This window comes from Gobio gobio (genome assembly GCF_949357685.1).
Source record: "Gobio gobio genome assembly, chromosome: 2".
Taxonomy (NCBI): domain Eukaryota; kingdom Metazoa; phylum Chordata; class Actinopteri; order Cypriniformes; family Gobionidae; genus Gobio; species Gobio gobio.
In genome coordinates this window covers 13518110-13545270 of record NC_137098.1, presented here as the reverse complement: position 1 = coordinate 13545270, position 27161 = coordinate 13518110, and the positions used below count along the sequence as shown (strand labels likewise).

The 27161-nt window shown below is 44.7% G+C and overlaps 1 protein-coding gene across 1 annotated transcript; it reads left to right on the top strand.

Moving 5' to 3' along the window:
• Positions 1–4778: 4778 nt before the first annotated feature.
• On the top strand, positions 4779–21520 carry LOC307138648 (uncharacterized protein). Its single transcript, XM_079837116.1, has 7 exons — positions 4779–5184; positions 13624–15646; positions 19495–19658; positions 19821–20041; positions 20217–20346; positions 20529–20629; positions 20726–21520. The coding sequence occupies exons 2-7, from the start codon at positions 13660–13662 to the stop codon at positions 20862–20864; spliced, it is 2742 nt and encodes a 913-aa protein (XP_079693242.1). The 5' UTR covers positions 4779–5184; positions 13624–13659; the 3' UTR covers positions 20865–21520.
• Positions 21521–27161: the final 5641 nt, after the last annotated feature.

The window sequence follows — 27161 nt, the reverse complement described above, 5'->3', positions numbered from 1 at the left end:
AGCCAGAGATAGACCAAAAGGTAGCACCTTGTATTGGTATACTTTCCCCTCGAAGGCGAATCTCAAGAATGGCCTGTGATGGGGGGCTATTTGTATGTGGAAATAGGCATCCTCTAGATCCACAGTGAAAAACCAATCTCCCGGGCGAATGTGCGCGAGGATTTGTTTCATTCTCAACATTCTGAACGGGCGCTTCATAAGGGCTTTGTTCAGATGTCTGAGATCTAGGATGGGTCTGAGACCACCGTCCTTTTTTGGTACAAGGAAGTAACGGCTGTAAAAGCCCGACTCGCTCTGTGAGGGGTGTACGGCTTCCACCGCTCCCTTTATTAACAGTTTTGATATCTCGGTTCGAAGCACGTGACTTTTGTCGCTTCTCACCGTTGTCTCTTCCACGGCGCGAAAGCGAGGTGGTCTGCGAGCAAACTGTAGCGGGTAACCTTGTTCTATTATGTTCAACACCCATTTCGAATGGCCCGCCAGGCCTCGGCCTTCGAAGCCAGGGGCTGAATTAATCTGTGGGGCGAGTCGCTGAGTAACAGGGACTCGGTGGCCCGATAACTTTGCGCTAAGTTGGCGCTTATGAGGGAAATGTTTCCCGCCGCCTGAGTGCAGGGTGCCGGGGGACATAGAATATTAGTGCTTGTGTACAGGCGAGCGCGTTTGAGTGCGGGCTCGTTGACTGTGAGAATAATGTTTCCAGCCACCTGAGTGCAGGGGGCTGGGGAACATGGGGGAGTGCTTGAGTGTAGGGGTACATGCTTTAATGCTGGCACACTGCCTACAGAGAAAAAGCTCTTTTTGTGACTCATATGGGTCGCCGTGAAAACGGCGTTTGTGTACAGGCGAGCGCGCTTGCTTGCGGGCTCGTTGGCTGTGAATGTGGTGTTCCCAGCCGCCTTGAAGGGAGCTGGGGAACGTTTTAGAAGAGAGAGAGGCGGTGCACCGGCCGAAGCGGGCACTATCCGCCTTCTCTTTATACCTCTGGCTAGGACGGCTTCGGAGGCTCAGGTTTCGACACATTGCTGGGTCGGGGACCTCAACGCTCCGGCGGTCTGCTGCGGCTCGTAGAGCGGGAACGCTGTCCGGGCTTGGAAGCCGCGTGAGGCTGGCGAGCTGAAGGCGGCGCCTTGGTGGGCTGGTCCAGCTTTAGCGTGACGGCTAGCGGAGGAGCTGGAACGCTTAGGCAGGAAATGTCGCATTGCCTGCGAAGCCTTCTGTGCTTCAGTGAAGCGCTCCGTGAACCCAACCACGGCGGGACCAAATAATCCTGAAGGCGACATGGGCGCGTCCAGGAAAGCGATCTTGTCCGCGTCCTTCATCTCGGTTAGGTTAAGCCACAAATGGCGCTCCAACACCGTCAGGCTGGCCATGCATCTGCTGATCGCCTGAGCGTTGGCCTTGGTGGCGCGCAGGGCCAAGTCAGTGGCGCCGCGCAGATCCTTCAGAGCCTCGTTGTCAGGAACAGACTCATCCAGGGAACGGAGGAGTTTGGCCTGGAAGACTTGAAGCACTGCCATGGAGTGTAGCGCTGACGCCGCCTGGCCGGCGGAGGCGAATGCTCGACCGGCGAGGCTGGACGTAGTGCGGCAGGCCTTGGAAGGGTGCACAGCCTTTGACTGCCATCCTCTGGTGGAGGGCGGGCAAAGGTGTGCAGCGACGGCTTCCTCGAGGGGAGGAAGGGCTTGGTATCCTTTTTTCTGAGCGCCATCGACTACCGAGAGCGCTGGAGAAAAGGAGGATTTGGCGCGAGATGAAAATGGCGCCTTCCACGACTTTGTTAGCTCCTCGTGGACTTCTGGGAAGAAGGGAGCGGGTCTTTGAGCGGTCGGTTGACGGCGGTTCTCGAAAAACCACTCATCCAGCCGGCTTCTCGTGGGCTCTTCGGGCTGAGACCAGTCAATGCCGAGGTCGTCCACGGCCTTGGTGAGCAAACGCATAAGCTCAGCGTTGACTGAGGTTATAACGCCGCTAGCCGTCCGCGTCGAAGTGGCGTGCTCAGAGGCGGCATCCGACCACCCGCTTCCGGATGCAGCAAGGGAAAGGCTGTCATCCTCTTCCTCCTCCGGTCCGCCGAAGGAAACAGAAGCAGCCGCCATGCGAGGGGAGCTGTGCTGTTCCTCGACGAACAACACGTGCGATGGCGAGGCACGCGGGGACATGCCCGGCGTGTGCTCGTCAGAGCGCTCCGGTGGCCTCTGGTCGCGACGGTGGCCTCTGGTCGCGAATTCTGTTGCCCCTTGTGGCGGGAATTTGGAAGGACCTGATTGGTCCGTCCCGCCCCACGGTCTCGCTATAGGTTGCTGCAGTTGCAGCGGCACAGCCAATCAGCACGCAGCTGCTTCCTGCTGAGAGTTGTGCAGCTGCACTGCGTATAAAAGGTATTTTTGGATAAAAATTTGCTTCAATATCTCGAGGAAAGGAATTCCCCCATAGCGTTTTAGCAAAACGCAATACGAGAGTACTCTCGTAAGGGAACACAACGTTGACATTCGAAAGGGCAGGAGTTATCATCACATTATAAAATTGACAGCTCTAGAGCGAATGAGCTATCTGAGTCATAACAGACACACATGGAAGAAAACAGCGCTCTACACCATTTCAAGCTCTTCAGATTGCATAATTAAGATCATCTGTAAAAACATGTAAAGGCTCACACATCGGACGCGTAACGGAAAAAATTAGAAGCGGAAAGTCAAATATTTTGAGTGCGAATAGTTGGTGTCAAAACCATTCACATCAGCCGCGATGTTAAGCGTGTGTACTGCCTCCTGTTAAGCGTGTGTACTGTGCGGCCGTGAATGAGTGACAGCGCAGCCGTGAATGAGTGAGTATTTCACGCTTAAGCGCTGAGCCCTCAGCGTTTTTTACTGATCGCCAAGAGTTTAAGAATGTTCAACTTTGAGTAAAACGCAGCTCTCATCACTGTCACGTTTCACCCAGCCGTCCAATCACAGTGGAGGAGGGCGGGACAAATACAACACAGACCAACCACCACATTCTGCTTGTACAACGTCAACAGCAGAGCGCCTATACCGCTTTAAACTGACTAAAAACACTTTGGTGGACACGCGGCCTCAGTGTGAAAGGGTCGAGTGATGTTTGGTCTGATGAGATCTGTATATGAAGCTTGGTTACTGTAGGTAAAAAGGGCTCCGCTGCAGAGACCTCTCAAATACAACCATATAAAAGGGTGCGCTACAGGAAAGTTTCAAACGTTTTTGAGCTTGTTAAGGGCCCCAAAAGTGCCTGGAAGATCAAAGAAACTAAAATTACCTAAGGAAAACAATACGGCCCTTTGCCCCTTAGGGTTTGGGCCCTAACTAGGTACACTGTAGTACCTACTGACTGTGTATTATAGACCTACAGCAAGTTACAAAACACGATTCAGTTGTTCCTTACACAACTGGGACGTGGGGTGGATGGAGGGCTGGACTGGGGGAAAAATTTTGACAAATCCAGCCCATCCTGCCCACGATTTCTCCGGTTAATGTTTTGCTGGGGTTATAGGGCCTTAAATTGGAATAAATAAAATAGGACAGAAACAAATAATTTAATTTAATTTATTTATTTAATTAGTTTATTTGTCAGGGACAATGTACAAAATACATTAATCTTACGAAAATATGTTTTGTACCAGAATTAGCTAATGCTGGTTTCCATCTGCAGTCCCCGGGCAGGTGCACACGATATTAAAACATTACATTACAAATAACTTTCAGTAGCCCTAACAAATACATGCAATATTAGGGAAACACTAATCAAAAAACCATCAAAAACCATCAGTCAAAAACATTTTACACTTATAAAATTTAAATGTGCTGATGCTGACACAGCTGGTTATCGAGGATGTGTTTCTTTAAATTTCGAGAGAAATTATTCTGATCTACAGACAACTTTAGACTGTCTGGGAGTTGATTCCATTGTTTAATGGTTTTAAATGAAAAAACTGTCTGAGCAAAGGCAGAGGATCTTTTCAGGATAGAACAATTTCTGTGAGCAGTGGAGCGAGATGTTCGGGTCGTTAGTTCAGAATAAAGTTTTATGAATTTTTTAATTGAGGGTGGAGCAATATTAACAATTTTGAAAACAGTTTTTAAATTTGTATATCGAATTAGGGAGTTAAAACTTAATATTTTTTATTTACTAAGAATATTGCAATGATGATAGCAAAGAGATTTTATGTCAAGTACCTTTAACGCCTGATTATAGACCGATCTAAGCGGTTTGAGTGTAGTCTCGTTGGCTTGAGACCAACAGGACAAACAGTAGGTGATGTGTGGAGAGATCATGGCATTAAAATACATAAAAGATGCTTCAATTGTCAAACTATTCCTAATATGTCTAAAAATAGAGATATTATATTTAATAGAATTGCACATTCTTTTAATATGTTTTTTAAAACTTAGAGTTTGATTTTAGAGTTAGAGTTAGGTAATATATATATATATATATATATATATATATATATATATATATATATATATATATATATATATATATATATATATATATATATATATATATATATATATGTGTGTGTGTGTGTGTATATATTATTGATTTTATTACAAACACAGTAATATTTAATTTTTGTCACACTTGACATTAGGCTAAAGCACTGATTTTGAGCTAGTATACGCTAAAGTAAATGCACTGCTAGTAAACTTTTCAGAACGTCACAAGAACCAGCGAAAGCTCAACTAACATGGAAGAAACAGCTGATGACAGCTGTACAGAGCGGGGTCTCTCATCTCTCCATAAATATATCTAGTAGCAGAGCTCATGACGCAAGGCCTGGAAATCCATTTATCCATTGCTGAAACTTCCTAGTTTTCGTGGAGAACGCGGCTTATGATTGCTTAGCAACGACAGGCACCACTGAGACGCCCTCGGGAATGAATTGGAAGCGCCATTTCTTCACACATTTGGAGTATTTGCCTTTTGCAGATGCGCTGCTTATATAATGGAGGGGGAGATCTCCCTCGCTTCGCCGACCGGCCCGCCGGGAAGTCCCTATGTCCAGTACATGCCTGGGTGGATGACGTGAACAGTGTGTGAGACGACGAGGAAGAAACGGCACAAAGGCTAACGTTAGCTATCAACATCGCCGGATACCAATACCGATAGTCCTGAGTAACTCTTCTGAATTGAACGTTTTTGCGATATCTGGGAATGCAACAGGTAAGTTAATTATAACCATTTAATATGATATTATAACGCCGTGATCATGTTAACAAGGATCAGACTGTTGTTGAACATATAAATAGCAATCACAGATTATCATCATAATTATCATCACAAATTTTGCATTATGATAAATGTATTAGGCTACATTATAAACTCACCATAAACTGTCATATTATTGTCATAATTGTAATAATTGTAATTGTAAAAACCTGTGAAATGCAACTTTTAAATGTTCATGCTATTATTATAATAATAATTAGTATTATATTTTTATTAAACAAAGCATTGGTATTCCTTTACAGTACATTTAAAAAATCTAAATCCAGTCTTAACCTGCCTACAAAATCCGAGTGGGGTAAAGTGAGACTTTTTTTACATTTGCTCCCCTCTAAGCAAGCTATAATGATATATCAGTAAAATTGACACATTTCCCATTAATTCAGGATGTTTCCTAGCAATGGAAATGATCAGAATGTATACAGGAGGAAGGTCAGTGAAAATATGATTGTTTTTAAAAAAAAAGTCGTCTTGTGTCTCACTTTACCCCAGCTTATAGGGCTAAACTGAGACAGATCAGAGAAATCAAGGGGGTAAAGTGAACCACTTTTTCCACTCTGAAACTACCATAACAGCACATGTTGTAACAATCAGAATCCTGACAGCTAGCTTGACAACCACACATTCCAGAACTAATGTCGGACTAGAACACTAAACACTTGAAAGTAACTCTGAACAAAATCAAATACAACATAATGTAATTCAAAATGTTTTAATTAATATTAAAACGACAGATAGAACCAGTTAGATTAGAACACAGTCTGGGGGTCAGAAGAACACAGGACCCTTAGAGCCAGTTAGTGTCTGGGGGTCAGAGCAAAGGACAATCAGAACCAGCTAGAACAGCCTGGGACTCAGAACACAGGGCTAGACCCATCAGCCTACTGTCATACTCTACAACTAGGCCTACTCTACATTCCTGAAGGTTACAGGGAAAGATGAGGAGTTGCTCTCTCCGTGTGGCTCCTCCAGGGCCCGTATTCATAAAGATTCTAAGAGTCCTCTCAGAAAACTCCTAATTTAGCTTAAAAACTTTTACGTAGGAGTCTTAGCTTAAGAGCTATTCGGGACTGATCTGAGAGCAACTCTGAGCAAGGAAAATACAAAAACTTTTATCTTAGTGAAGAGGCGGGGCTGACCCCGTTGCTAAGTATGACACTGTCTTTTGAAGACTGTGATTGGTTGGTTGTCCAAAAAGGGGAAAAAAGGAGCGCTTTTAAGTATAGGGTCTGTTCTAAGCCTTCACTTTGAAATTACAAGCGCAAATTGTCCTATTTTACCGTTCTCTCTCACTCACACACATTATATATAAATCCTTTTATTATTTACCATGCTGTTAATTTCCTATAAGGTATTTGATTGGCTTAGAATTATAAACGTTGTTCCACTCTTTCCAATTCCACTGATTGCTGGCATGTCTATTTAATTGGTGGTTTGAAAGCTGGATTTAATGCAACAAACATGATCCCTGCACGATCTAATCTATAGCGTCTTATTAAGTCACTGTTATCCATTGTCTGCAACACATTTCTTCTCCCTCTTCGTCTTTCTGCCATTTTCTCCACTGCTAAAGAAACTCTTAAGCCTCTTAAAAGTCCTCGTCCGTGCTCCTAACAAATTTGACCTTAAGACCTCTTTTAAGGGTTAAGATGCTTTCTGAATTACTTTTTTCTTTACTAGGAATTTTTTGTTAATTTTAAGAGTAAACGCCCATATTTCTAAGAATTTTCTTAGAATTTTGTCACTAGGAGCTACTCTTTGCATTAAGATTCTTTATGAATACGGGCCCAGGCCTTTAAGGTTGAGGCAGCTTCTTCACCACATCACTTTTAGGAACATGTTCCCCAGGTTGTCTTTCTGGGCCCGTATTCATAAAGAATCTTAAAGCAAAGAGTAGCTCCTAGTGACAAAATTCTAAGAAAATTCTTAGAAATGTGGGCGTTTACTCTTAAAATTAACTAAAAAATCCTAGTAAAGAAAAAAGTTATTCAGAAAGAATCTTAACCCTTAAAAGAGGTCTTAAGGTCAAATTTGTTAGGAGCACGGACAAGGACTTTTAAGAGGTTTAAGAGTTTCTTTAGCAGCGGAGAAAATGGCAGAAAGACGAAGAGGGAGAAGAAATGTGTTGCAGACAATGGATAACAGTGACTTAATAAGACGCTATAGATTAGATCGTGCAGGGATCATGTTTGTTGCATTAAACCCAACTTTCAAACCACCAATTAAATAGACATGCCAGCAATCAGTGTAATTGGAAAGAGTGGAACAACGTTTATAATTCTAAGCCAATCAAATACCTTATAGGAAAATAACAGCATGGTAAATAATAAAAGGATTTATATACATATATATAATGTGTGTGTGAGTGAGAGAGAACGGTAAAATAGGACAATTTGCGCTTGTAATTTCAAAGTGAAGGCTTAGAACAGACCCTATACTTAAAAGCGCTCCTTTTTTCCCCTTTTTGGACAACCAACCAATCACAGTCTTCAAAAGACAGTGTCATACTTAGCAACGGGGTCAGCCCCGCCTCTTCACTAAGATAAAAGTTTTTGTATTTTCCTTGCTCAGAGTTGCTCTCAGATCCGTCCCGAATAGCTCTTAAGCTAAGACTCCTACGTAAAAGTTTTTAAGCTAAATTAGGAGTTTTCTGAGAGGACTCTTAGAATCTTTATGAATACGGGCCCTGGTGTATTGCCTTGGCATGATGGCTTTTTTTCTACAATGTTTATGACATTACAAATAAAACAAATGTAATGTAATATTACATTAAAATATGTTTAAAGGTCCCATGGCATGAAATTTTCATTTTATGAGGTTTTTCAACATTAATATGAGTTCCCCTAGCCTGAATATTGTCCCCAAGTGGATAGAAATGTTGATCGGTGTAAAACCGAGTTCTGGCTGTCTTTCTCTGCCTTTGAGAAAATGAAAGGCCAGACGAGCCAATCCTGAAGTCTCCTGGTTTGACGTCCAAGCAGGAACGGTTCCCTCCCTTTCCTCCGCCCAGAGAATCTGGCACGCCCAAGCAAGCGCGAGAGATCATTAACGTTACTTGTGAACGCTGGCAGTTTCTCAGTGTTTGGATGTACAAATGAAAACAGAAGTCTTTCTTCAGTTCCTTCTGATCTGTGATCATTGATTTCTTATGTGTAGCTAATTATTTATTATTCGTGCACACGCAGCAGCTTCTCTCTCTCCCGACAGAGCGGTGTTTTCGTGTTTTCTATCTTGTGAGTCAGTGTTTTTGTACGTCCTCGTCGCGTCTATCTGTTCTTAAATGTGCATACAGTCGTTTCTGCTCAACATCAGCAGAGTAGTCTGTACTAGACTGTACAGCAGCATCTTTAGAGATAAACCTAACACACGCCGAAGCTCGGGCTGCACTGGCCGGTGGCCTTCAACATCCCCGACCCCCAGTACTGCATCTGGCCCACAGCGGAGGCACCAAACGCGGCCAGAGATTAAGCAGAAGGAGGGTAAGCGTGAGGGTATCCGGCTAGGCTAGCCAGCTTTCACCACAATAAACTGGATTACATTCGATTACTGCTGTTGTGTCTTTGTTTGCGCTGTGTACTCAATGCGCGTCACTGACGCTTTTCATATAATTGGAACATATCTAGAAATACTGCCTTAATCAACACTTACTAACTTGTTCATCTCGACAGCTGTAATGGTACATTGCATGTGTTACAAAGTTGGTAGAATAATGATGAAGACGGACTCGGCGTGACTGGGACTCGTGTTTATTCAGAACTCTCAGATACAAACACAATAAACTCGCGCTGACAGCACTGCTCTCACAACTCAGTAGTTACTATAAATAACTTTGTTAGCTCCGTCTCCGTGATGTCCGGTTCGCGAACGAATCATTCTTTTGAATCGGTTCTTTTTAGTGAACCGAATCAGTTCACCAAATCGGACTGAATCGTTCTAAACGGTTCGCGTCTCGAGTCAGCGCTGATCCATAATTGACTAAAGTTACTAACTTTCTGACATGAGTGACAGCCCCTCCGACTAGAAATAAACTAATAACCTGAAGTATATGCTGTAACTAAAACAGTTCACTGAACTGAGACTGACAGAACTGATGTGAAGTGAACTCCGGTCCATCCGTCTCTCTGGCAGCAGCTTGTGCGTCGTAGACCTCATTAAACCACGCCCCCTCCGCTCATTTAAAATGCAAAGATGTCAGCCAATCACAACAGTGGGCGTTTTTACTGAAGTCTCACAGCAGACACGCCTCTTGAAGCAGGGCATTCAGCCACAGGGCAAACAGCAGTATAGAAAAAATGCCTTTTATTTCTAAATTATGACATTTTATGATGTAAAAATCATACTAACAATATAAGTACACCTCAGGAAACACTATAAAATAATAGAAAAATGCCATGCCATGGGACCTTTAAGAGTAAACTTAACCTGTGCCTCATGTCTCACTTTTCCCCTCCACCACATTTTTAGAAAAAAACATCTCTTAGCAATTCAGGTTAATCTTCAGCTAGCATCATCACATGGTTTTATATGTTGGTAGTTCATCAATGTAACGAATCATCACTGTGGCAGGGATCCATTTGCATGCTTTTATTAGAAACAGTCGTAGTTGTACAGGCAGGGTCAGACAGGAGCAAAACAGGAATAACAGGGGAAAGCAGAATCGTAAACAGAGGACAGGCAGTGGGTCAGGGCAGGCAGTAAACACTCACAGATCGTCAAACAGGCAGGAGTCAGAGACAGGCAGCAAAGGGTCGATAACGGGTAGCAAACAGGATCAGTGTCAGTCAGTCAGTCAGTCAGTCAGTCAGTCAGTCAGTCAGACAGACAGACAGACAGACAGACAGACAGACAGACAGACAGACAGACAGACTTGGGAATAACGCTCAGAAATGTTCACCACGGCAAAACAAGACTTCGCACTGAGCTGAGGGAGAAGGGAGTTCTTAAAGGGCCAGGTGATGGGTGACAGCTGCACGATAATCAGTCCAAGGCACAGACTTGTGGGAAATGTTGTGTGTCAGTGTAAATTAAAGTCAGTACTCAGGAGAGAGCTCCCTCCGGTGGTCAGAGGAGGGAACCACGGAGTTCGTCTCTCTGACAATCAACATGTATGATATACGTTTTTCTACCTGAATCAATTTGCTTTGGCATAACAGTTGATTAAAGGGTTAGTTCACCCAAAAATGAAAATTCTGTCATTAATTACTTACCCTCATGTCTTTCGACACCCGTAAGACCTCAGTTCATCTTCGGAACAGAAATGAAGATATTTTAGTTGAAATCTGATGGCCCCGAAAGGCCTCCATTGGCACAATGGCACGATCACTCTCAAGACCCTTAAAAGGTACTAAAAACGTCGTTACAAAGTCCATCTCACTACAGTGGTTCTAAAATAACTTTACGAATCGGCGATAATAGTTTTTGTGCGCAAAAATCCCTAAATAACGACTTGCATAGTGATGACGATTTCAAAACAAGGCATCATGAAGCTTCGAAGCGTTATGAATCAGCGAGTCGATTCAGCGGTTTGAATCGCCAAATTTCAGCAGTTTGGTGGTTTGACACGCGATCCGAATCATGAATCGGCTCGCTGATTCATAACGCTTCGAAGCTTCATGATGCTGTGTTTTGAAATCGTCATCACTAATGTAAGTCGTTATTTAGGGTTTTTTTGCGCACAAAAACTATTATCGCCGATTCATAAAGTTATTTTAGAACCACTGTAGTGAGATGGACTTTGTAACAACGTCTTTAGTACCTTTTAAGGGTCTTGAGAGTGTAAAGTGCCATTGTGCCAATGGAGGCCTTTCAGAGCCATCAGATTTCAACTAAAATATCTTCATTTCTGTTCCGAAGATGAACGGAGGTCTTACGATTGTCGAACGACATGAGGGTAAGTAATTAATGACAGAATTTTCATTTTTGGGTGAACTAACCCTTTAAGTTGACAGCAAGAAAATGTACTTTTACATGCAAAAAATATATTTTTGTGAAAAAAAAAATGCTTGCCACAGCTCCATGAGGTCCTCTCCTTCATGGCCAAGGGGAAATTGGAGGGGCTTGAAAACATAATGGTCATATGATCACAAATGTGTTCTGTTGACCAGATACAGGGGGTGTCTCACATTACCTGATGTCTCACATTACCCCGCTCTCCCCTACTAATAGTAGTAGTAGTAGTAGTAGTAGTAGTAGTAGAAGATTAGGTGCAAAAGTTCTGAATTTATTTTTCTTCAACTTCAACTATTTTTAATTTATTTTTTACATCACAAAACCAAACCGTTTTAGTGGGTGTGTGTAGATGTTTATAACCACTGTACATGACTGTAAATTGTACTGTATTTTTCAGCATGGTTTGTTTTGTTGTAACTTATTAAAGTGAAGAAATGTTTGCTTTACTTGCGCTCTGCTAAAGCAGATAACATGATCTAATAGAAACACAAACTTTTTTTAACAACAACAGTGTTGGTATTTAACATTGTCATTTAACAGTATGTATACTGGATTTAGATTTTTGAAATGTACTGTAAAGGAATACCAATGTCTTTGTTTAATAATAAAAAAAAGAATAAAAATAATTGCATGAATTTTTAAATGTTGCATTTTACAGGTAGTTTAAGACTGGAATTTTGAAGTTGTCAATGAATATTACAATTATGACAATATGACAATGCTTTGGTGAGTTTATAATGTAATAAATGTAAAAACTGTTACATTATGAGCTCGAGATTGTATTACATTGAGAAAATTACTACATTATGAACATTTTATTACAATAATAATGTTATACTTACATTATGTGCAGTTTTTACATTATCAGTTGCATCAGGCGTGTTAGACTACAGGAGAAATTTTTCATTTAGCTACACAACTTTCTCTTCTAACTCTGTGATAAGCATTTTCATGTGGAAAAAACCCCAAATACAATTTACTAGTTTAAACACTTAGGATTTATATGAGGATCTTTAAGTGAGGGCATCCCATCACCGAAATTATCTATTCTTCGAGATCAGCCCGGTCATCCACGGCGTTAAACTTTTGACATATAGTTTAATGTTTGACATTCGTTAGACATTCTGGTTCATACCCATCTGCGCATTTCATATTTTCAGCCCAAACCAACTCAGATATACACAAACAAATTCCCTATGCATAGCACAAGGCTTAATTTAAAAAAATTAAATATATGAATTAGCCCTATAAATCAATTAAACAATTTAACTATATGACATACATGATATGAAACTAGTAAAATTGTTCAGAAAGAAAAAAAAAACAGTGAACATGATAAACTTAAAAACATGAACATGAAACACCAAAACACACTGTGACAACTGTGTTGTAGTTTAATGGATTTACAGTATAGCATACATTTGAAGTTCCATAATTATTATAAAACATATGAAATGCTAATAAAAAAACAGAGCTTTGTGCAATAAAAGGGATATTTTTCTGAACATTTTACTATTAGTTTGATATCAAAATGTCAGTTCAATTGTTTAATTGATTTATAGGGCTAATTAATATATTGTATTTCTTGAAATTAAGCCTTGTGCTTTGCAAAGGGCATTGGTTTATGTATCTGAGTTGATTTGGGCTGAAAACAAAAAGCGCGCTAAAAGTTTTTTTTGTTGTTTTGCATTTCATTTTTTTCTCTCTTGTTTTTTTTATTATTATATATAAACATGTAACTAAACATTGAAGTAGGGTAATACCAAATGTAAAAGATTAAAAGCTTTTTATTGAAAACCCCTTTGCAGTAGGCCTGTAACCATTGGGTTCGGTTTAAGGGGTTAATACACAAATTGACTTAACAAAAACAGAACACCTGATCTCTTGCATCTTTAAAATTGGATGCATTATCAGCATTATATTTTATAGGTAAAACGATGATATCGACAAAGAATAGTTAAATGAATGTAGTCAAGGTAATGCCCATCATAAAGCAGACTTTAAAGGCCCCGGGGAAACATTGAATGCGGCTGGGTCCATTTAAAATAAAACTGGAACTATTTCACACGGATCCAAATGGCTGTTTTCTGTTCCACAACCAGCTTCATATAAATAATGAATTAAACATTTTGTCCTCCAAACAAAAATTTAAATCATATTGCTATAGTTGTTGGTTAAACAGGTGAACAAAATTACATAGGAAGGGAACAATTATATGGAGGTATATTTTAACAAAAATAATTACAAAATTGTTTAGAGTTTATAATTAATGTTTGTTGGCCCAAAATGGTCTTACATTTTTGTACACATTTTTGCTGTCTGGTGACTTTTGTCTAAACTAGTGCTTTCTTTAAGAAAACCTCTGGAGTTGAAGAAGCATCAATGACTGAGATGTATTAAATGTCCATAATGGCAATGTTGTTTAAGATCTCTCCACAGATTATAAAGAACATATGAAGATCCATGGAATTCCAGATCCAAGTACCATTTCCAGTTCCACTTCCAATTCCAGCAATACCTAGAAATACAGATCCCATAATTCAATGCATCATAGACAACAAATTAAAGAGACAATTAATAAGAGGCAAATTAATAAGAGGCAGAGATATTAATGGTTTGTACTCTTCTGAAGTCTGGAATGATGATGTTACACCATTAACAGCAGCAGTTCTATGCAGAAATGAAAAAATCTGCTCTTATCTACTTGAAGAGTCAGCTGATCCTAACAAACACTCAACAAATGGACAAACTCCTCTACATTATGCTGCTTTAACAACTGGAGTTCCATTGAGTATTGTGGGAAGATTACTTGCAGCAAAAGCTAACCCAGATGGACATGGATTACAATGGATTTTTACTCCATTGCAGTGTGCTGTTAAAAATGGCCGTGAAGACATTGTGAAAGCACTAATAGAAGCTGGAGCATCACCTGTAAGGAACTATGGGCTGAATCCAGAGCTTGATAAACAAGTGGAGAGAATGATTTGTCAACTATCTTCACAGGGTGAATTGTCTGAAAAAGTACATATGTCTTTCTCTTTTCATTGTGATGTACGAACAAAAAAACAGACAGAAGTTTACAGAGACTATAAGGAACATTTCTTTCAAGAGGATCCTTTTAATCATTTGATTTATTTTGAGGAATACTTTAGTGTCATTGGTCCAAGTGCAGAGCAGTACCGTCAGAGCGCCATCAAGTGGTTAAAAGATACAAAGAGTGCAGACAGATACATTGAGGGAATCATCGAGCGCTTTCCAAGAATCCCTCAGGAACACTGGCCAATTGCACTGAACTGCTTATATGCTGCTTTGTGTGTCAGTGAAAGCGTCTTTCCTCGGGTATTCAGTGAGCTTGTGCCAATTCTAACAAACAGTCTTCAGCACTTTGGAAATGCACAAGGAGAAAGAGTCAATCATCTGATACTAAAGATACTCAATCTCATGATGCAGAAGACGTCTGAGCAGAAACTGAGTGCGAACAATTCTGTCTATGAGAAGTTATGCAAAAGTCTATTGCCTCTCACACATCCTGATTATTCAAGTCTAACTGGTATGTGGACATATGGACTGTTCGCCAATATAAATGACTTTGCTCCTGAACTGGTTGCATTGTGTGGATTGTCTCCTGTCCCAGAGATGATACTTAACACTGCAGAGATAGAGATGGATGAAGTCATGAAAAAAAAATTGCAAAGGTTGGATCAATCTCTGAGACCTCCAGCAGGTTCAAGTGCAGTGGATAGTTTATGTGAGGAGGCTGCTGCTCTATCAACAAGTAGGAAGAAGAAGAAAAAGAAGAAGAAGAAAAAAATCCAACAAGAAGTGGGATCACAAGAAGGCGAGCTGCAAGATAAAGAGGAACTGTATCCAGACACTGTAGTGAAATCCATTGAGGAATCAAACTCAAGTGTGCAGCCGTTCACACCGCCTGCTGAGAACCCAAATATCTCAAAAAGGTGGGTTCAGACCAGCCGTCGTTGGAGACCCAAGCTTGAGAAGCTAGCTAACATGGAGTTTAGCAATTATAAGCTGGGAAACCTTACTCTTGTACCTAGTGATGAATTTCGGATCGCTAAAGGAAGTGATGGAACAGAAGTTTTTCTTGGTTTGAGGGATGACGGCACAGAGGTGGCTGTGAAACGAATGATCAAGTCTAATTATCAAGTCCTCAGAAATGAAGAGGAATTTCTACGACTTCCACAACTTGATAGTCCCTCCATTGTGCGATATGTGGACTTTGCTGAAGTTGCCGATTTTGGATATCTTGTTCTTCAGCTTTGTGAGTACACACTGGAGGAATATATCCAAGAGCATTTACCAGATTATAGCACTGAGAGAAGTTTTGTTCTGAAGAAGCTGGTGAAGGAAGTTCTCTGCAGCTTACAGGTTTTACACCAACCACAGACCAAAATACTCCATCGGGACATCAAACCCCAGAATGTTCTGATTGGTAGGAGCTAAACCTGAGTACCGTAAAACTTCAAATAATAGCCGAGTCCCAAATAGACGCCTGTCTCTTTTAAACGCCTGGTGTGACGACAGGTTTGGGTTAATAAAGGCCGGTCTCAAATAGACGCCGGGTCTGTTTTTTAGTATCGGGCTGTATTTGATCTTCTCAAACCCGTCAGATCGTCTGTTCAATGTTTTGATTAGATTTCACGTGACAGACGGAACCGTTCATGAACGACTCATCACTATGGCAACATAACAAAGAGGTTAACGAACTTTCAGTCTTCAGTTTTTCTTAATTCTCTCAATACCACCATGGAGAAAAGTATAATTTGACATTTACGCTGACAGTTGTCAAATTTCAAGCGTGGGTAAAGCTGGATACGGAGCGGCTGAAAATTTCCTTTAATGCTTGCGCGCAGACGTGCGCGTGTGTTTGTGTGTGCGAGGGAGAAGGAGGAGATATATTTCATTAACTTCGGGATGTTATCCTTAGGTATGTGGCCTGACAGTAGCTTCTGATGGAAGCGAGGATCACCTTATCCGTTGTTTCAAAGAGGGAGAGCCGTGCGCATCTGGGCGGGATCTGTTAGCGCGAGCAAGGCAGGCAGAGTTAGCGGAGGCTGGTGAGGGAGAAGTGGAGGAGAACCGCGGGGATGATGATAGTGATGAATAGAGTAATTTTCTATCACATGATTGCAGTTGTTTTACAGGGTAGCCTTCATTCTTTCTTGTTGATGTGTTTCGGGCAACAAGTTCATACGCTCAGTGGATTTTAGCTGTAACTTATATTGTTCTGCCCATTGCTGTCACGTTTCGTTTTTTGTGCTGCCAATAATCGAAGAGATTTCTTACATTAAATGATGTGTTAAACACATCCATCCATCCATCCATCTTCTTCCGCTTATCCGGGGCCGGGTCGCGGGGGCAGCAGTCTAAGCAGAGATGCCCAGACTTCCCTCTCCCTAGACACTTCCTCTAGCTCTTCCGGGGGGACACCGAGGCGTTCCAAGGCCAGCCGGGAGACATAGTCCCTCCAGCGTGTCCTTGGTCTTCCCCGGGGCCTCCTCCCGGTTGGACATGCCCGAAACACCTTCCCGGGAAGGCGTTCAGGAGGCATCCGGAACAGATGCCCGAGCCACCTCAGCTGTCCCCTCTCGATGTGGAGGAGCAGCGGCTCTACTCCGAGTTCCTCCCGAGTGACTGAGCTTCTCACCCTATCTCTAAGGGAGCGCCCAGCCACCCTGCGGAGAAAGCTAATTTCGGCCGCCTGTATCCGGGATCTTGTCCTTTCGGTCATGACCCAAAGCTCATGACCATAGGTGAGAGTAGGAACGTAGATTGACCGGTAAATCGAGAGCTTCGCCTTACGGCTTAGCTCTTTCTTCACCACGACAGACCGGTACATCGACCGCATTACTGCAGAAGCTGCACCGATCCGTCTGTCAATCTCCCGTTCCATCCTCCCCTCACTCGTGAACAAGACCCCTAGATACTTAAACTCCTCCACTTGGGGCAGGAACTCTCCACCAACCTGGAGTGGGCAAGCCACCCTTTTCCGACTGAGGACCATGGCCTCGGATTTGGAGGTGCTGATCCCCATACCAGCCGCTTCACACTCGGCTGCAAACCGTCCCAATGCATGCTGAAGGTCCTGGTTAGAAGGGGCCAACACGACAACGTCATCCGCAAAGAGCAGAGACGAAACCGTGTGGTCCCCAAACCTGACACCCTCCGGCCCTTGGCTGCGCCTAGAAATTCTGTCCATAAAAATTATGAACAGAACCGGCGACAAAGGGCAGCCCTGCCGGAGTCCAACATGCACCGGGAACAAGTCTGACTTACTGCCGGCAATGCGGACCAAACTCCTGCTTCGGTCATACAGGGACCGGACAGCCCTCAGTAAAGGACCCCGGACCCCATATTCCCCCAGCACCCTCCACAGGACGCCGCGAGGGACAAAGTCGAATGCCTTCTCCAAATCCACAAAACAAATGTGGACTGGTTGGGCAAACTCCCATGAACCCTCCAGCACCCTGTAGAGGGTATAGAGCTGGTCCAGTGTTCCGCGACCAGGACGAAAACCACACTGTTCCTCCTGAATCCGAGGTTCCACTATCGGCCGGATTCTCCTCTCCAGTACCCTGGCATAGACTTTCCCGGGGAGGCTGAGAAGTGTGATCCCCCTATAGTTGGAACACACCCTCCGGTCCCCCTTCTTAAAAAGAGGGACCACCACCCCGGTCTGCCATCCCAGAGGCACTGTCCCCGACCGCCACGCGATGCTGCAGAGGCGTGTCAGCCAAGACAGCCCCACAACATCCAGAGACTTGAGGTACTCAGGGCGGATCTCTCTGACAGGAGACTCGGCCAAACGTTCCCAGCAGACCCTCACAGTACGTTTGGGTCTACCGAGTCTATCCAGCTTCCTCCCCCGCCATCGGATCCAACTCACCACCAGGATGTGATCAGTTGACAGCTCCGCCCCTCTCTTCACCCGAGTGTCCAAGACATACGGCCGCAGATCAGATGAAACGACCACAAAGTCGATCATTGACCTACGACCTAGGGTGTCCTGGTGCCATGTGCACTGATGGACACCCTTATGCTTGAACATGGTGTTCGTTATGGACAAACTGTAACTAGCACAGAAGTCCAATAACTGAACACCACTCGGGTTCAGATCAGAGGGGCCGTTCCTCCCAATCACGCCCCTCCAGGTTTCACTGTCATTGCCCACGTGGGCGTTGAAGTCCCCCAGTAGAACGACGGAGTCCCCAGTCGGAGCACTTTCCAGCACCCCTCCCAGGGACACCAAGAAGGCCGGGTACTCCGCACTGCTGTTCGGCCCATAGGCACAAACGACAGTGAGAGACCTATCCCTGAGCCGAAGCCGCAGGGAAACGACCCTCTCGTTCACCGGGGTAAACTCCAACACATGGCAGCAGAGCTGGGGGGCTATAAGCAAACCCACACCAGCCCGCCGCCTCTCACCATGGGCAACTCCAGAGTGGTAAAGAGTCCATCCCCTCTCAAGGAGTGTGGTTCCAGAGCCCAAGCCATGCGTGGAGGTGATTCCGACTATCTCTAGTCGGAACCTCTCAACCTCACGCACAAGCTCAGGCTCTTTCCCCGCCAGCGAGGTGACATTCCATGTCCCAAGAGCCAGTTTCCGTGTCCAGGGATCGGGTCGTCTAGGCCCCCGCCTTCGACTGCTGCCCGATTCGCTTTGCACCGGCCCCTTACGGTCCCTCCCGTGAGTGGTGGGCCCACGGGAAGGTGTCCCCACATCGCTCCTTCGGGCTGAGCCCGGCCGGACCCCGTGGGGGAAGGCCCGGCCACCAGGCGCTCGCATACGAGCCCCAACCCCAGGCCTGGCTCCAGGGTGGGGCCCCGGCTGCGCCATACCGGGCGACGTCACGGTCCTCCTTCTTTTTGTCATCATAAGGGGTTTTTGAACTGCTCTTAGTCTGACCCGTCACCTAGGACCTGTTTGCCTTGGGAGACCCTACCAGGGGCATATAGCCCCGGACAACATAGCTCCTAGGGTCATTCGGGTACTCAAACCCCTCCACCACGTTAAGGTGGCAGTCCATGGAGGAGTGTTAAACACATTCGAATTAATTATAAATAAAACGTAATATAATGTGGTAACCTCCTACCGTCATGCGTGAACATCTCAACACTAAATTAAAGGCCTGTCTCTTATAGACGCCTGTTTCAAATACAAGCCGGTGCAGTTCGGTGAATTGGGTAAATAGAAGCCCGGGCTATTATTTGAAGTTTTACGGTTATTCAAATTATCCAAATTTTGTTCTCCCATTAATTGAAAACTTCTGTTTGTTATAGACATAAATGGAAAAGCTAGATTGGCTGATTTTGGAATAAGTCGTCGACTGAACCTAAGCCAAACGACTTTACGAACAAGCATTGCTGGAACTAGATGCTGGAAGGCAAAGGAGACCATAGATGAGGAGGCCAACACTGGGTACAAGAGGAGCTCCGACATTCAGGTGGTCCTTTTCTTTCCTTATAAGTCAACAATATAGCAATTATATAATTAAAAACATAATTAGAAATTCAATTATTGACTTGCACACACAATTATAAATACAATTCATTTAAATTGTGTTTGATGAAAATTCTAAACTTGTAACACTGTAACCTGTTTGAAGGTTGCTGGGATGTTGGTGTACTACATTCTCTCTGGAGGACACCATCCATTTGGTAAAGGTCCATTTTGTGAAGTCAACATTCTACAAGGAAAATTCTCACTGGAACATCTGGATGATGATGTAGCGAAGGATCTCGTCGAATGGATGATCAATGAAAATCCAAACAACCGACCAACTGTGGAGCAAACCCTTGCACACCCCTTCTTCTGGACTGATGAAAGGTAGAATATTCCATTGATTTGGCAATGACATTGATCAGTCTAAACAAGACAGAGGTGTACAGCACTGCTTATATTAAGGCAATTATGATTTTATATGAAATGAAGAGGAAATTGGATCTACTGTAGATTTTTTTGATCAGCTGATGAGATTGTGCTGTTTTTAAAATCCTGTCAGGAGAGTGGAGTATTTGAAGAACATGGGGAACCAGAAAGAGACCGAGAACTGTCGTAAGGTTGATGAGGAGCTCATTCAAGCAATTGAAAAATACACAGAGGGGAAAAGCTTTTCTGAATGGAAAACTAAAGTGAGTCTAACTTCAGTGCAGAATTAAAATAAATGAAAATAGTATAACTTAAAAAAACTGAACTGATTTAATGTCTTCAAGATATTCCTTTGAAAAATTGTTTGAATGCAGTTCATGCTTGCTTTTCTCTTGGTTTAAAAAAATCATTTTACTTTTGTAAATAAATATATTTCTTTTATCAGCTGCCGTCTGAGCTTGTCCAGAAACTGGATGGTAAGAAGAAAGTCTATCCTGAAAACACACTGGGCCTGCTGAGATTTATACGCAACCTACACGAGCATTAGTGAGTTACATCTAACTTGATGCACAGTATTTGTTCAATAATTTGGTTGTGTTTTGTGTCAGACCATGTTTTTTGGTGTCTCTTTTCTTTACATAGTCCAGAGGACGCAGAGAGCATCAACCTGATGGATTCATTCCCTGATCTCTTTGGGAGTGTGTTCAGGTTCGCAAAGGAGAGAGGATGGAATTCCAAGGCGAGTCTGAAAAAGTTCTTCAGCTCAGTTCCACAGATTTAATGTTATTTTTCAGTTGGTACATTGGTTTTACATCATGAATGTATTTCATGAATTAATTTAAATGTAGGGACAGATGGAAGATGAGCTAAGATCCATAGTTTTTTTTGGAAATGATGCCCTGACAACTGAGAAACATTGACAAATAAAGAGTCACAATATAAAAACCAAGTCAGTGGTACATTTTTAATTCAGTTCTTGCTTTATCTTGTGGAAAATATGTACATTTCTGTTACAGAACAACCTCATGGTAGTACTAAAAAATGATCACACTTTAAAAAATTTACATATAACATCTTATAGATTCTGCATGTAACCCTTATAGCAGAAATGTATGTGTGATTGAGTTTATTAAGAAAATGTTAATAAAATTGACATAATGAAATACCCTGACCTTCTCATGACATTATAAAAACCTGTGACTGTAACACAAACTTTGAAAAGTTTGGAAGAAAATTATTCACAAAGGCTGCATTAAACTGAACAAAATTCATATCACAAAATACTATTTCTGTTTTAAAGATGTGATGTGTTCTTTAAAACTTTAATTAAATAACCCACCATGAATTACAGCAATCAGTTCATGAGTTTATCAATGTAAGACTGGCTTGTTGAGCATTTCTTGCAGATCGTATTAAACTGTTCCTACAAACCAACTCAAACTTTGTCCTTTTCCAATCATACTGTAAAATATAATAGTAATATTAATGTTGTTCTGTCAGTTTTTTAATTTCCTAACTGAGCATGCAACACAGCTTCTTGTCCAGGCCTTGGTGATTTCTAGGCTTGACTACTGTAATGCTCTTCTGGCTGGACTTCCATCCAGTGCAATCAATCCTCTTCAAATGATTCAGAACGTGGCGGCACGTCTTGTCTTCAACGAGCCCAAAAGGTCCTCTCCTTATCAACGAGCCCACGTCACACCTCTCTTTATCTCTCTGCACTGGCTACCACTCACTGCTCGCATCAAGTTCAAGGCATTGACGCTTGCTTACAGATCTACCACAGGCTCAGCACCCGCATACTTCCACTTCCTCTCTACACAAAAGCATAAAATCACTCCAGAACATTTTTTTGTTCACTGTTCCTTGCTGGTGGAACGATCTCTCCTTCATCCGGAATGCAGAATCCCTGACAACATTCAAAAGACATTTGAAAACTCATCTCTTCCGTGAGCACTTAACCTCATATACAGAACCTCAAATTCTACACTTTCAATTTCATTTAATTCCTCCCTATTCTAGCTTATGCTACTCTAAACAGTGTCTGAAATTGTGTAATTTGAGCACTTTTTGAGTTTATTTGCCACTTCCTGTATTCCTCATTTTTAAGTTTGGATAAAAGCATCTGCAAAACGAATAAATGTAAATGTAGAGAGACCTAAGCGAGAAGGCCTGGAAATGTACGCCAAGGTTTTGGTTGTTAGCTACAGGACAGTTTTGAATGTCATTGATTGTCTGGAGCTTATGTGTCACGGCGTGAAGGGAGGACACAAACGCAGAGGATGCGTATAACAGTTTATAGGACAAACAGAAAGTCAAATAAACATCCGACGTGTGCAAGGATTCACACGTAACAAAATAAACTGTAGAACAGATTCCAGAGCCGTCCGTACAGCGAACTGCGGACACAGGCTGTGGAAAACACCCCCGGTGCCAGCCCAAACGGGACGCAGAAAAAAGAAAGAGGAAGGCGGGCACACGGCCAGCCGAAAACCTCCTCGTCTAGGCGTCCTGAGCACAACAGCGGGAAAAAGGTAAGACACGAGACATAGATACCACCGTACAGGACAACAACACAAATCTACTGACAACCAGGGAACGACACAGCTGGGAATATAAGGGAGGAAGGGAATAAGCGACAGGTGAGGGAAAACAGCTCGTGATCAGAACACACCTGCGCTGAATCTCAGCGCTGATTGCCCTGGCCACGAGCTGCCGAAATTGACAGGACAAACACAGACAACAGGAAGGCCGATGACACACCCTGAAAACGTGACAGTACCCCTCCCCTCAGGGACGCCTCCTGGCGTCCCCGGAGGACTCACCATGATGCCGATGGAATTGGTCGATGAGAGCGCAATCCAGAATGTCGCGAGCCGGAACCCAGCATCTCTCCTCCGGACCATAGCCCTCCCAGTCTACCAGGTATTGATGGCCTCTACCCCTACGTCTCACATCAAGGAGCCGCCGTACAGTGTAAGCGGAAGACCCCTCGATGAGTCTGGGAGGCGGAGGGACAGAGGTCTGGGGCTGAAGGGGGGAACGCATGATGGGCTTGATCTTAGAGACATGAAAAACCGGGTGGATATTCTTAAACTGGGGGAATAATTTGAGTCGAACCGACACCGGACTGAGCACCTTAGTGATGGAAAACGGTCCAATAAATTTGGGTCCCAGTTTACGTGAAGGGAGTCTGAGAGGAATGTCCTGAGAAGACAACCAGACCTTCTGCCCACACAAGTAAAGTGGGGGCTTAGTACGGTGACGATTCGCCGACACCTTGTTCCTGTCACCAGTCCGAGTAAGGGCTTCTCTGGCGACCCTCCACGTACGGAGGCATCTCTGAATAAACGAGTGTGCGGACGGAACAACGACGTCGGACTCCTGGGAGGGGAATAAAGGTGGCTGGTAGCCTAAACAGCACTGGAAGGGAGAGAAACCCGTAGACGAGACCGGAAGGGAGTTATGTGCGTACTCGACCATAGTTAATCTGGAACTCCAAGATGACGGTTCTGCAGATGCCACACAACGCAAGACTCTCTCCAGATCCTGGTTAGCATGCTCAGCCTGACCGTTTGTCTGCGGGTGATACCCAGAGGAAAGACTTGCAGTCGCCCCCAGCTGTCGACAGAAGTCTGCCCAAAACTTTGACACAAATTGGGGACCCCTGTCCGAAACCACGTTAACCGGGAGGCCATGAATACGGAAAACGTGATCCAAGACGATAGTCGCTGTCTCCCTCGCTGAAGGCAATTTGGGGAGGGGAATAAAATGAGCCGCCTTCGAGAACCTGTCCACAACAGTGAGGACTACCGTGTTGCCACTAGACGGAGGTAGGCCTGTGATGAAGTCCATCGCTATGTGTGACCAGGGTCTCGAAGGGACAGGCAGCGGCTGGAGTAACCCTGCTGGGGGTCGATTGGAGCCCTTACCCGCAGCACAAACCGGACATGCCGACACGAACTGGCGAGTGTCCCGCGCCATGGACGGCCACCAGAACCGTTGCTTGATTAAACTACAGGTACGAGTCGCTCCTGGGTGGCAAGCCAGTGCGGATGAGTGACCCCACTGGAGAACGCTAGTACGGACCGATTCGGGTACGAATAACAGACTCTCTGGGCACCCCGCGGGAACAGTGACGTTGCGCAGAGCAGAACGGACTCTGGACTCCACCCCCCAGGTGACCATTGCTACCACCCGACCGGGAGGAAGAATGGTCATCTGGAGGTTGGATCTTGGTTCAGCCTCAAAAATCCGCGAAAGTGCGTCAGGCTTACCATTCTTGGACCCCGGACGGTAGGAGATGTTAAAATTTAAACGACCGAAAAACAGTGCCCAGCAAGCCTGTCGGGAATTTAGCCGTTTAGCGGTGCGGATGTACTCGAGGTTTTTATGATCGGTCCAAACTAAAAAAGGGACCTCTGCGCCCTCTAACCAGTGGCGCCACTCCTCCAACGCTAACTTAACAGCCAGTAACTCACTATTCCCGATGTCGTAGTTCCGTTCCGATGGGGTCAAGCGATGAGAAAAGAAGGCGCAGGGATGTACTTTGTCATCCGAGGGTGATCTCTGAGACAAAATCGCCCCCGCTCCCACGTCTGACGGATCCACCTCCACAATGAACTGACGAGACGGATCGGGAGTGGTAAGGATAGGAGCTGAAACAAAGCGACTCTTTAAGTTTGAAAACGCAGTCTGAGCCTGCGGCAACCAACAGAAACGTCTTCGAGTGGAGGTGAGATACGTCAGAGGAAGAGCGATCTGGCTGAAACCCCGAATGAACCGCCTGTAAAAATTGGCGAACCCCAGAAATCGCTGGACCGCTCTGCGACTATCTGGGGTAGGCCAATCAGCAACTGCTTTTACCTTGGTGGGGTCCATTCGGATTCCCTCGGGTGACAGAATAAATCCCAGGAACGGAACCGACCGTGCGTGAAACTCGCACTTCTCCACCTTGGCGAAAAGCCGATTCTCAAGTAGCCGCTGAAGCACTCGCCTGACGTGCTGGACATGGTCGCGCTCGTTTTGGGAGAAGATCAGGATGTCATCGAGGTAAACAAATACAAACCGGTCAACCATGTCTCGGAGCACGGCATTAACGAGTGCTTGGAAGACCGCCGGGGAGTTAGAGAGGCCAAAAGGCATAACCAAACACTCAAAGTGCCCCGTGTGGGTGTTAAAGGCGGTCTTCCACTCATCCCCCTCCCTAATCCGAATTAGGTGATAAGCATTGCGAAGATCCAACTTCGTAAAGATGGTCGCCCCCTGCAAGAGTTCGAAGGCTGATGACATCAACGGCAAAGGATAGCGATTCTTTACCGTGATGTCATTCAAGCCCCGATAATCAATACAGGGACGGAGCGACCCATCTTTCTTCCCCACGAAGAAGAATCCCGCCCCAGCCGGAGAGGAAGAGGGTCGGATGATGCCAGCTACCCGAGAATCATTAATGTACTTCTCCATGGCCTCCCTCTCAGGCCCGGAAAGAGAGTAAAGGCGCCCTCTAGGTGGAGAAGTACCAGGCAAAAGGTCTATCGCACAGTCGTACGGGCGGTGCGGAGGAAGAGATGAAGCTCGGGACTTACTAAACACCGGTCTCAAATCATGGTAAGCCTCCGGTACATTCGCCAGGTTCACCGGCTCCTCCTGTAACACAGAACAAGACGTAACAGGAGAAAATGCAGAACCCAAACACTGAGATAAACAAAAAGGGCTCCATGCCAGAACAGAATTAAGGGCCCAGTCAATGTGCGGGTTATGTTTGACCAACCATGTGTGTCCCAGAACAAGTGGAGCGGAGGGAGAGTGAATGAGGAGAAAACGAATCTCCTCAGAATGATTACCCGAGATAGTAAGTTTAATAAATCTGGTGATGTGGGTAATTTTAGTGAGGTGAGTACCACAGAGAGTCCTGGCTGAAATGGGCTCTGCCAGTGGAACAGATGGAACACCTAATCGGGCAGCCAGCTCAGTGTCCATGAAATCACCCTCCGCTCCAGAATCAATCAAAGCTGACACCTGGTGGACAGCCCTATTAATCTGTAAGGAAGCCTGAAGGACGGAACGACCACCAGAGGGAAACAATGTATTAGTCACGCTCACCGTGCGCCCCTCCTTAGGTGAGACACGTCGTCCCTTAACCGGGCACGAGGCCGCCACATGCCCCGCCCCCCCACAGTAAAGACACAGGTTGTGTGTGAGTTGATGACGTCGTTCGGTAACCGTCAACCGGGCTCTCCCGATCTGCATAGGCTCCTCCTCAGGCAGAACGAGACGCTGAGAAGTGGCGTCACCCGGCGACCAGGTTGGAAAAAGGCTCGTGAGAAGCCACGCCCCTCCGATGCCGGGAACGGAGAGCTATCCGGTTGTCAACCCGAATGGCGAGGTCGATCAATCCGTCGAGATTGGGCGGCAGTTTGAGAGAATAGATCTCGTCCTTGATGTAATCCGCCAGCCCGTGAAGAAAATGATCCCACTATGCTTTGGCATTCCCTCCGCATGACGCGGCGAGAGTGCGGAACTCAATGGAGTAGTCAGAAACGGATCGACCCTCCTGTTGCAGCAATGATAAAGCCCGTGCCGCCTCCGTCCCAAGCGCGGAGCGATCGAACACCTTGCGGAGCTCCTTAGAAAACTCCTGAAACGAGCTGCAACATGCATGTTCATTGTCCCACATGGCCGTTCCCCACTCTCTCGCCCGTCCGATCAGCAGCGTGATGGTGAATGCCACTTTAGCTTGTTCCGTGGGAAAACAGGAGGGCTGGAGAGAAAAAGTCAGAGAACATTGAGACAAAAAGGAGCCGCATGCGTTGGGCTCACCGGAGTATGGAGCAGGTGGATTCAGGCGAGGTTCGGCTCGACGGGATACAGCTGCCTCAGGTTCTGCTGGAAGCTCTAACACAGGGGCTGCGGCTGGAATGATCTGAGCCTGATCAAGCCGCTCCGTCAGTTGAGTTAGCTGAAGCGACAGTTCCGTAAAAGCCTGACGAGAGGCAGCAATCTCCTCCTGTTGTTGACCCAGCAGTGTGCCTTGCTGCCTTAGGACTCTGAGAACGTCGACTTCCTCTGCTGCGTCCAT